The following is a 12,129-nucleotide window of genomic DNA, read 5'->3' as shown; positions in this document are numbered from 1 at the left end:
TGGGAGGCTGAGGCAGGAGAATCACTTGAACCTGCAAGGCGGAGGTTGCAGTGAGCCGAGATCGTGCCATTGCACTCCAGCCTGGATGACAGAGCGAGAGTCCATCTCAAAAAAAAAAAAAGAAAAAAGAAAATTTGATTTTTCATAGAGAAAATATGCTATTTTTCCAAGAAAATACTTCCAGGCTGTAATGACAGCCATAGGAATGCCTTCACACAGCATTGCATGTTGATTGTCTTCCTCTAGGTAGCCTAGCTGCTACCTTACTGCAGGAGTCAAAGACAGCATTTTATCTGGCTCTATGCATAAAGAGTTTCTGTGATATCAGAGTTCTTGTTTATGCTAGTGATGGTATGTAGAAACTTTGAGATGGGAACTAGTGATAAAACATGCTTGAAAATTATTCAACTAAGAAATAGCCCTTTTTTTGCATCTTCATTTGGATGAACGAGAAATTCAGATAGGTCATGTTTCTTATTAAACTACAAGGAGTATTTTACATTTTATACAGTTAAATATTAATTTTACATCTATCCAGACATTGAAAGGAATCTGAAATTTGAATATTTAAAAGAATATGAGGCCATTTAAATAAAAGAACAGCCACAAATCAATAACCCGAGTAGCATATTTGATACTGAGAAAGTTCTTTTAAAAGTTATACTTACTGCGTCTCAAAGTAATCAGGTATTCTCTCATAATCTACATTCTGATAAAATGTTAGTGTCTGAAAAACGAAAATTTAAAATTTATGTAAAGCAGGGAAATTGGGGGTGGTGATCCCACTTTAGCAGCATGTGGCTTTCCACATCTAGGCATGTAAAATGCCTTCACTAGGGTACGTAATGATGTTGATCACTTGTAAGTAATCAACAAGATTGACTGGTGGATAGACAGGTGCATAGATATGTAATAAAGCAAGTATGCAAATATAATAAAATATTAATGCACATAGTGGGTATAGATATAGAGCTGTTAAATGTAAAATTCTTTCAACTTTTCTGTATGTTTGACATTTTCCATAATAAAATGTTGCAAAATTATAATATAAATTGAATTCATAGCCTCACCAAGAATCTCACATAAAAGTAATTCTACCTGATAGAAATGTTCATATGTGCTTTTCAGGAGGTATATACTAAAATATTCATTGTAACATTACTCAGAATAGCCCCCAAATAGAAACAGATCAATGTTCATCAACAGTAAAATGCCTAAGGATATCTTGTAGTACATTCATACAGAGCGACACAATAGATCAGTGAGTATGAATGAATGACAGCTACAGAAAACATGGACTTTCATAAGCATCATATTCAAAGACAAAAGCAAGACAAAATTACAATATGTGTAGATATTTATGGATGGTTTTGTGTATATAATATATATGCAATGATTCCCTTCATATGAAGTTCAAAAATAGACAAAGCTTAGCTATATTATTTAGTGATGCATATGTAGGTTGTGAAACTATTAAGAAAAGTGAGGAAATTATTATTATTATTATTTTTTTTTTTGAGATGGAGTTTCACTCTTGTCACCCAGGCTGGAGTGCAATGGCGCAATCTCGGCTCACTACAACCTCCACCTCATGTTGTTTCCAAATCTGTTGATGCCAGGTTATATGATTATTTAAAATAAGTAATTATATATAATATTATAGATTGATAAAGTAAGTATCAAATGAAAGTAGAGTTACTGTTTCCCTGAGAACTAAGTTGATTTTTTTTGGAAAATTTTGATAAACCAAGTCACTGAAGAAATTGCTGAATTAGTAGGTATGAGCAAGGTAATACTAAAAAGCTGAAAAAATTTATAAAATTCTAGACTTTCAGTTGCTTTTCCAGTGCCTTCAAGTATTTTTTTTCTTTATCTTAAAGAAACTGAAATAGGAACTCAGAAATGATGCATTATGAGCAAGGTTATACAAGAAAGGAGATGAGGAACTATAATAAATGGACTTATTTTAAAGAAAAGGCTTTGGTCCTATATGAAAAGTATGTTCATTTATTTAAGTTAAAGTAAAATGTTTCACATATATTTAAGTTACAGTAAAATGTTTCACATATATTGGTTTCACTTTTTATGATTCTCTGCCTTCACTGACTTTGGAATTAACTGACTACTTCCATTCCATTGTATCAGATAGCAGGCTCACTATTGTATGTGCTTAAGGAAGCTGAGCATAGAAATGCAAGGTGGGGAACAGAAACTGCCACTTGAGTTACACAGTTTTCAAGAAGAAACTGAAGTAACATGTAAAATGCTCACATTATGATATTAATTTGAAATGCACTATACAAAATAATATACACAGTATATTTATACCTATTGTTATAAGTAAAATGTTTATTCAGAAACAGAATGCTTGTTTCTCAGTACTGCAAGGAAAAATTAGCATTCAGATAAAAAGTTTTCTCAGCAAGGCAATTGTACTTTCTGCAGAAAGGATGCTCCTCACAGATGGAACAATGGCGAGAGCACCCTTTCTGCAGAAAGTAAAATTGCCTTGGTGAGAAAACTTTTTATCTGAATGCTAATTTTTCCTTGCAGTACCGAGAAACAAGCATTCTGTTTCTGGATAAACATTTTACTTATAACAAAATGGTGACCCATACAGGGATACACTTTCCTCTGGTGGCAGTCTCTAGTCCTCTCTAATGAGGAGGTGCCCCATTGCGTCACTGCGGTGGCCTCAGGGGTAAGGAATTGAGACCCACTCGGTGTGATGAATAAATCTGGACTCTCAGCAATACGGAAAGAAACTGGCTGGCAACCTGGAGTAAACGATCCTCACATACCACGTGGACCAGGTAACCTCGTGCACGAGCCAAGGAAGGAAACACCGGAGGAGCCGGTAAAGTATTTCCTTGGTGGTCAGGACTAAGGAAAGAAAGCCGCGGGGTGGTAAAGCATTCCTTGGACAGGATATACCAAGGAAAGAGATGCTGCAGAGGCAGTAAGGCGTTCCTTAGTCAGGACTAAGGAAAGAAAAGCCATGGGAGGCGGTGAAGTACTTCTTAGTCAGGGTGTCTTAGAGGTTAAAAAGAGGTGAGAAATCCCCATTAGGGAGAGACCGAACCTCACACAAACCTCCAGCAACAGGAAAAATATTCAAAACTTCTCTTTCCTCTCCTCTCGGCGGAAGAAAGAGGCTAAGCTCCACTCCCACCAGCTGCTCCCTAGGGGAAAGGGAAGGAGGGGGAGAACAGCAGCATAGGCGGCTGGCAGAGGCAAGGGAAAGACCAGCAGAGAGGAAAGAGAAACTAGGAGAGGAAGTCAGAGAGAAAGAGAGCAACAGCACCAAGTGCAGCTCCACATTGTTGTAGATTGCTAGCACCTGGCAGAGTGGCAGTGGCTAGGATGCTCTCCTCACACCCAGCCATGCAGCTAGAGCCATCCAGGCCACCAGCTGTCGAGCCCCAAGCCTTCTGTGCTGCTCAGGCATGTCCTGCCACCCTCGGAGGACAGCTGGCCATGGACGCCTGCAAGTTAGAGCTGAGTGGGAAAGTGTGAGTGTGCCAGGGCCAGGATACCATGCCGTGCAGCCCGGCAGCCAAGAGGTAGGTCCCTCTCCCCAGCCTGGCTCTGCGTGGAAGAAGAGGTCAAGGACTGGTGTCAGGAGGAGAGCAGAGGAGGCGAAACAGCATGATCGTATAACTTGCGGCAGGCATCTGACAAGCCTCTGGGCCAGCGACAGCCCGGGGCCTGGGCAGTGGCCACGAGGATCCCGCCTAGCCCAAGAAACTAAGTGTAAGAGAGGAAGCGAGAAAGTAAAAAGGAAAATCAGAAAGAAACAGGAGAGACAGATGGTGGCACATGCTCTGGGGCAGGGCCCGTGCCATTGCCCGGCCCTGCCAGCTGCAAGAGTGGGAGAACTCAGGAGGGAGAGAATGCAAATGAGAGAGAGAGACAGAGGGAGAGAATAAGTGAGAGAGAGACTGAAAGAGACAGAGATCAGAGAAAGACACAGAAGGTAAGACTAGGAAGAAAAAGTGTAAAAAGAAGTCAGAAAGTTAAGGCATGTCAAAGATTGTCTGTGAAAGTCATAAAAACAGTTACAAAAGGGAATTTATGCAAGAAATATTATATAATTTAAAAGTAATTAGGCCTCCTGAATATAAAACTCTTAAAGTTTGTTAAGTTTCTTAGAAACTTAACAGGATGCAGTGAAGTCAGACACTTCCAAGAGCTGACCCATCAGTCTGCCCTTATTCATCCCCAAGTGAATGTACAATAGTATTATAGAGGACCTTTACTGAACACTCTGCCAAATAATTAGAGCAGTATTTGTGCCCTAGTTCAACTGGCTATCCATTTTACCCTAGCGTTTCATCAACCACAAAAACTTTTTCTTTTAAAAACTCAAGCAAAACAGCTAAGCCAAACACGTTAAAAAAGTTTGAAGAGGAAAAAAAAACTATAAAATCAAGAGGAAGGAATTGTAAAAGTAAAAAGTTTCCTCTTCAAAGTTTCCCTTCTTGTTAAAGAATAAATCATAAGTGTTAGAAATAATAGTTTCTTTTAAAGACTAACTTCCTTCAAGCCTTCAAGCCTCCTTACTTGGTGCTAATAACTCTTTGCTAAGCCCTATCCTATGTAGCTGTTAGACGTGCTCACAAGCAGGTAGTACATCCTGTGTCTCTGTACTTTAACCAAGATAACTGTGCTGGACATGCTCACAGGCATGTTCCAGCTCGCAGCCTATGCCCCTTTATTATTTAGGAATGTTATTATTTTTCTAAGTCTTTTCATAAGCAACCTCCTTTTTTCCTTTGTTCCCTATTGCCTTTACCTATTTAGGAAAGTTTTAAATTATTAGCCAGTCAGGTTCAGCTTAGATTGTGAGGTCTAGCTTCAGCCAATGGAGACAAGACACAGTAGCAAGGACAAGCCCTGTAAAGGATAAAAATTGCTTCCCTCCTTTATTCAGGTGCACTCTTGCCATTGTTCCATCTGCGAGGAGCACCCTTTCTGCAGAAAGTAAAATTGCCTTGCTAAGAAAATTTTTTGTCTAAATGCTGATTTTTTCCTTGTAGTACCGAAGAACAAGCATTCTGTTCCTAAGCAAACATTTTACTTATAACATCTATTATGACATTGTTTGCAAAGATGGCTGCAATAATTTTTTCCATTCCCATATGCATGTCCCGTATGCAGTGTAACTTGCTATTTCTCCATAAGAGGTGGAGTTTATGTCACCATCCTATGAGTTAGGGATATGTGGCCAAACCTAGGCTTCTGCTCTCACCATCTTGGAACACTGCCCTGAGACTGCCACAGAAGAAGCCAGGTCTAGTCTGGAGGATAACACTAGACCTAGCTTATCCAGCAGAGACAAGTGTTCCAGCTGAGGCCCCTTAGATTAATGAGGCCATCTTAGGTCATGTAGTTGCAGATGAATTTCCAGATGCCCACACCACATCCATGAACCCAGATGAAACCGGCAGAACTGCCCGGCTACTCACAGCCCAAACTATTGATGGATAGAATTGGTTTTTTTGTTTTGTTTTGTTTTGTTTTTTGAGAGGGAGTCTCGCTCTGTCACCCAGGCTGGAGTGCAGTGGTGCAATCTCGGCTCACTGCAACCTCCGCCTCCTGGGCTCACACCATTCTCCTGCCTCAGCCTCCCGAGTAGCTGGGACTACAGGCACCCACCACCACACCTGGCTAATTTTTTGTATTTTTAGTAGAGACGGGGTTTCACCGTGTTAGCCAGGATAGTCTCGATCTCCTGACCTTGTGATCCACCTGCCTTGGCCTCCCAAAGTGCTGGGATTACAGGTGTGAGCCGCCGTGCCCGGCCTAGAATTGGTTGTTGTTCTAAGCAATTAGGTTTTGAGTGGTTTGTTATACTACAATAGACAACAGGAGTCTACAGGCAATAAAAAAAAAAAAAAGAAGAAGTGAACAATATGATTGACAATGAGTTTTGAAGGAATGTGTTATTAGGTGGCAAAGAGGGCTTGGATGTGGAAAGCGAAAATAATGGCTTGGGAATGAATGGCTTATCGTGTTATTATTTATTAAAAACTCAGACATTCCTCAGCATTTTCCCAGCTAAGCCTAGAAGGGAAATCCATTTATAAAAATGTTAATATTATACTTTTATACTTATTAAAATCAAATGAAGAAATTTAAAATATTAGCTTACCAGAGTTTTGGTGCAGTATCCAAAGGCAGCTTCAAAGGAAATGTCATGACTCTCTTCTAATATTTTTGGGCCATAGGATTCCACAATAACATACAGACCAGTATTTTCTGGATAGACGATTTGAGTCCAAAGTGTCAGAGCCTCTCCCTTGTCCAAAAAGTAAAAAACACGAGCAACATTATTATGAAATGCCATGTATGGGCATTTGTCTTTTGTCTTGAAAGCTATACTTTGTGCTTCCAGATGTAAGGGATAGTCCTGTATTTGTATTGTGCCATCGTCCAAAGCATACAGGAAATATGTTTGACCGGATGTACTTAAGAAAATGAATGCTCTTGTTGTGTTATTTGTCCATAAATGCAGCTTTACTGCATCTCTAGTATTAATCTTGGAAAAAAATATTACATTATTTTCCATTTTTACCAAAATATCTCCATAATAATCTGGAAAAAAGAGAAAAGTTTGTGTTAGTCTAAGTAACCATAAATCATGCTGTTTTAGTTAAGTGTACTTTTAACCAAAATAATTTCTTTGATAATGACCCAGTATTTTCATACTTTGAGAAAGTTAGAATGTGCAGATATGAACCCATAACTTTACACTATATTGGGGAACTTCTCTGCCACTTCATTGTATGAGTTTTCTTCTTGAATACTATGTCACTTAGATATATAACATCATTTAACATAAAAAAAGAGCTGGAATTCATGTATTCAGTAATAACAAGGATGAGCATGGCTGGAATAGAGCTATTAGGAATTCTGCATTGTGTTGTGGATTGAATTGTGTCCCCTCAAATTCTTGTGTTGAAGCCCTAACCTCCAATGAGACTGTATTTGGAGACAGGGCCTTTAGGAGGTAATTAAGGTAAAATGGGCTAAGAAGCAGGGGGTCCTAGTCCAACAGAACGGGTGCCCTTATAAGAAAAGGAAGAGACACCAGGGATCTCTCCGGACACACAGAGAAGAAAGGCCACATGAGGACACAGCAAGATGGCGACTTTCTACAAGCCAGGAACAGAGGCCTCATCAGAAACCAATCCTGACAGTAGCTTGATCTTGGACTTCTAGCCTCTAGAAATATGAGAAAATCTAAATTTCTGTTGTTGAAGCTGCCCAGTCTGTGGGATTTTGTTATGGCAACCCTAGCAGGCTAATATAGCCGGAATGAAGACATGGAGGTGAGTGGGGGTGAGAGTGGTATAAAGCATAGCCTACCTCTGCAGGTTCCCTCATAGCAAATAATCAGCTTTCTCCACTTAATATTCTGTCTAACTCACAGTGGGTCATAGTGGGTAACTATCTTAACCTCTTTAGTTCTGTTGCTATGTCTGTAAAATGAGCAGTCGGGCTAGATGATTTCATAGCTTTCTTTCAAGATCTGACATTTTCTGTGCACAGCCTCTAGGAAGATACTTTAATTGTCAAAAGACAACACTTGGAGAGGACTAGCTGGAAGGAAGAGGGGAATTCATCAAGTCAGGGAGGTTCAGGCTGTGTTGTGTTTATGCATCTTACATTTGAAATCAGAATAAGTCAGGAACATTTTTACAAATTACTTTAAATTGTATTCTACTTAAACTTACCTAATCAGAAATATGTGCAGTAGATCACAAGGTGGAAGGGGAGAGATGTGAATGGATGACACAATAACATATAATTCTATGCTGAATGAAAAAGTAGTTGCAGGATGCATGCAGTATAATGATATATAAAATTTAAAGCCTCAGGAAACAAAACAATACATTGTTTTTGGATTATATATAATGTCCAAATTGCTTCATGATATGGCCTGTGTGTTCTTTAGCCAGGTTTGTCTCTTGCCATTTTTTGCCTTACACTGTGTTATCTAGTCAGACTGATCTAATTTCAGTTCCCCAAACTTGCCATGTTCTTTCCTACCTCCACATCTTTGCACATGCTGTATTCTCAGCTTGGAATGCTACCTCAATCCCCCAGCCTAACCAGTGAAATCATTTTCTAATATATATACTCTCACCCTAGTTTTCAGTTTAGAAGTCATTTCTTCCACACCTAGTTTTCTGATCCCATACATCTGGATTGATGTTCCCAATATTTGCTTTCATAGCACCTTCTCTTTTGCTGATCACACTGCTGACTACAAACATTATAAATCATCCTTGCATTAAATATGAAGTTAAAATGAGAATTAAGAATAATTTCAAAGATAATGTGGCTAAAGCCACACAGAGAAAAATTCATAGCCTTTTGCTTGTGTGTAGCTTTAAATGCTTAGAAAATAAGAAAGACTAAAAATAAATGAACTAACCATTTAACTTAATAAGCAGGCAAGAGATGACTAAAGTTACAAAAAGAAAGCAGAAGTGAAGAATCAATAATGACAAAAGCAGAAATTAAATTAAAAAGAAAGTAGATAAAATTAAGAATTCTTTTTAAAAGGAAAAGAAAACAAAAACAACCTAAAAAAATAGACAGTCTCTTGCAAGCCAAACTAACAAGGGAGTTAGGCGCAAGCAATATTATAAATGAAGATAATTATAGGTACATAAGAAATTTAAAAGTTAAAATAGCCCACTTTTACCAATAAATTAGAAAATCTACATAAAATGAATTATTTCCTAGAAAGATACCAACTTCTGAAATTGACTCAAGAAGGAATAAAATATTAGAATAGATCAATTAGAGAAAATAAAAGTAATGAAAAGATACAACATTCCTGGTTGGAAAGACAAATATTGCAAACATCTATTCAACAAATGTATTGAATGCCTACTATGGGGCTATACTGTTCTAGGTACTTGGGAGGAATATATTCATGAAAAAAACAGAAAATTCCTTCTCTTGTGTAGCTTACATTCCAGCAGAGAAGACTCCCAATAAACATGAAAATAAATTATTTGGTGTGTTAGGTGATTAAGGATATAGTAATCAAAAAAGTATAGCACTAGGACAAATAGATTAGTGGAACAGAATAGCCTAGAAACAATCCAGTTAATGTGAGGAATGAATACATAATACAAGTAGCATTTCAGATCAGTGGGAGAGGTTTGCTTAATAGAAGAATGGTTTAAGGCAACATCAGCTTTCAATGGGAAAAATACAATTAGATTCCTAACTCTTGCTAAATATCAAAACATAAAAATCAGAATTATAAGAATAATGAAAATATATAGTATTTTTATAATTGAAATGACCTGTCATATTATGGCATATCAGAAGTTACAAATAAAAATATTAACAAATGTGACCATTTAAAAATACAAATTCTAAATATCAAACTCCCTCCAAAAAGGTACAGGAAGTTACACACTAGAGAAAATATTTGCAATACATGAGATAAAGAACATATCAGTATAGATAAACCCAATGCAAAAATGTCCAAACAGTATGAATAGAAAACTCACAGAAAAGGGGGAGTTTTGGGCAAGATGGGAGAATAGGAACAGCTCCAGTCTGCAGTTCCCAGCGAGATCAACGCAGAAGGCGGGTGATTTCTGCATTTCCAACTGAGGTTTATCTCACTGGGACTGGTTAGACAGTGGGTGCAGTCCATGGAGGACAAGCTGAAGCAGGGTGGGGCGTCGTCTCACTGGGGAAGTGCGAGGGGTCAGGGAACTCCCTCCCCTAGCCAAGGGAAGCCACGAGGGACTGTGCCATGAGGAACAATCTGGTTCCTCCATGAGGAACCCACAGTCTTTGCAACCCACAGACCAGGAGACTCCCTCAGGTTACTACACCACCAGGGCCCTGGGTTTCAAGCACAAAACTGGGCAGCCATTTGGGCAGACACCAAGCTAGCTGCAGGAGTTTTTATTTTTATTTTTTTCATACCCCAGTGGTGCCTGGAACACCAGTGAGACAGAACGATTCGCTCCGCTGGAAAGGGGGCTGAAGCCAGGGAGCCAAGTGGTCTATCTCAGCTGATCCCACCCGCATGGAGCCCAGCAAGCTAAGATCCACTGGCTTGAAATTCTCACTGCCAGCACAGCAGTCTGAAGTGACCTGGGACACCCGAACTTGGTGGGGGTAGGAGCATCTGCCATTACTGAGGCTTGAGTAGACAGTTTTCCCCTCACAGTGGAAATAAAGCTGCCAGGAAGTTCTAACTGGGCAGAGCCCACCACAGCTCGGCAAAGCTGCTATAGCCAGACTGCCTCTCTAGATTCCTCCTCTCTGGGCAGCGCATCTCTAAAAGAAAGGCAGCAGCCCCAGTCAGGGCTTATAGATCAAACTCCTGTCTCCCTGGGACAGAGCACCTGAGGGAAGGGGTGGCCATGGGCGCAGCTTCAGCAGACTTAAACATTCCTGTGAGCCAGCTCTGAAGTAGCAGTGGATCTCCCAGCATAGCCCTCAAGCTCTGCTAAGGGACAGACTGCTTCCTCAAGTGGGTCCTGGAGACACCTCCCAGTAGGGGTCGACAGACACCTCATACAGGAGACCTCTGGCTGGCATCTGGCGGGTGCCCCTCTGGGACAAAGCTTCCAGAGGAAGGAACAGGCAGCAATCTTTGCTGTTCTGCAGTCTCTGCTGGTGATACCCAGGCAAACAGGGTCTGGAGTGGACCTCCAGCAAACTCCAGCAGACCTGCAGCAGAGGGGCCTGACTGTTAGAAGGAAAACTAACAAACAGAAAGTAATAGCATCAACATCAACAAAAAGGACGTTCATACAAAAATGCCATCTGAAGATCACCAACATCAAAGACCAAAGGTAGATAAATCCACAAAGATGAGGAAAAACCAGCGCAAAATGGCTGAAAATTCCAAAAACCAGAATGCCTCTTCGCCTCCAAAGGATCACAACTCCTCATCAGCAAGGGAACAAAACTTGACAGAGAATGAGTTTGATGAATTGACATAAGTAGGCTTCAGAGGGGAGTAATAACAAACTCCTCTGAGCTAAAGGAGCATGTTCTAACCCAATGCAAGGAAACTAAGAACCTTGAAAAAAGGTTAGATGAATTGCTAACTAGAATAACCAATGTAGAGAAGGACATAAATGACCTGATGGAGCTTCACAGCACGAGAACTTTGTGAAGCATACACAAGTATCAATAGCCAAATCGATCAAGCAGAAGAAAGGATATCAGAGATTAAAGATCAACTTAATGAAATAAGCATAAAGACAAGATTAGAGAAAAAAGAATGAAAATGAATGAACAAATCCTCCAAGAAATATGGAATATGTGAAAAGACCAAACCTATATTTGCTTGGTGTACCTGAAAGTGACGGGGAGAATGGAACCAAGTTGGAGAACACTCTTCAGGATACTATCCAGGAGAACTTCCCCAACCTAACAAGACAGGCCAACATTCAAATTCAGGAAATACAGAGAACACCACAAAGATACTCCTCGCGAAGAGCAACCACAAGACACATAATCGTCAGATTCACCAAGGTTGAAATGAAGGAAAAAATGTTAAGGGCAGCCAGAGAAAAAGGTTGGGTTACCCACAAAAAGAAGCCCATCAGACTCATAGCAGATCTCTCTGCAGAAACCCTACAAGCCAGAAGAGAGTGGGGGACAATATTCAACATTCTTAAAGAAAAGAGTTTTCAACCCAGAATTTCATATTCAGCCAAACTAAGCTTCATAAGCAAAGGAGAAATAAAATCCTTTACAGACAAGCAAATGCTGAGAGATTTTGTCATCACCAAGCCTGCCTTACAAGAGCTCCTGAAGGAAGCACTAAATATGCAAAGGAAAAACCAGTACCAGCCACTGCAAAAACATGCCAAATTGTAAAGGCCATCGACACTATGAAGAAACTGCATTAATTAACGAGCAAAATAACAAGCTAGCATCATAATGAAAAGATCAAATTCACACAAAACATATTAACCTTAAATGTAAATGGGCTAAATGCCCCAATTAAAAGACACAGAATGGCAAATTGGATCAAGAGTCAAGACCCGTCAGTGTGCTGTATGCAGGACACCCATTTCATGTGCAAAGACACACATAGGCTCAAAGGGATGAAGGAATATTTACCAA

At 39.8% G+C, this 12,129-nt stretch overlaps 1 protein-coding gene across 10 annotated transcripts in view; it reads right to left on the bottom strand.

The window, feature by feature from the left end:
- Positions 1 to 12,129, bottom strand: part of CATSPERE (catsper channel auxiliary subunit epsilon) — a 170,328-nt gene that overhangs the window by 58,143 nt on the left and 100,056 nt on the right. For all 10 annotated transcript variants that reach the window (XM_055233566.1, XM_055233562.1, XM_055233560.2 and 7 more), the window contains 2 exons: positions 6,155 to 6,597; positions 669 to 727 (listed from right to left, as the gene is read on the bottom strand). In XM_055233566.1, coding sequence (XP_055089541.1) covers positions 669 to 727; positions 6,155 to 6,597 — 502 coding nt within the window. The remainder of the gene's footprint in view (positions 1 to 668; positions 728 to 6,154; positions 6,598 to 12,129) is intronic.

The sequence above is a fragment of the Symphalangus syndactylus genome, chromosome 19 (assembly GCF_028878055.3).
Source record: "Symphalangus syndactylus isolate Jambi chromosome 19, NHGRI_mSymSyn1-v2.1_pri, whole genome shotgun sequence".
In the NCBI taxonomy this organism is placed as follows: Eukaryota; Metazoa; Chordata; class Mammalia; order Primates; family Hylobatidae; genus Symphalangus; species Symphalangus syndactylus.
The sequence above is the reverse complement of the archived record's forward strand: the minus strand, read 5'-3'. Positions and strand labels throughout refer to the sequence as shown.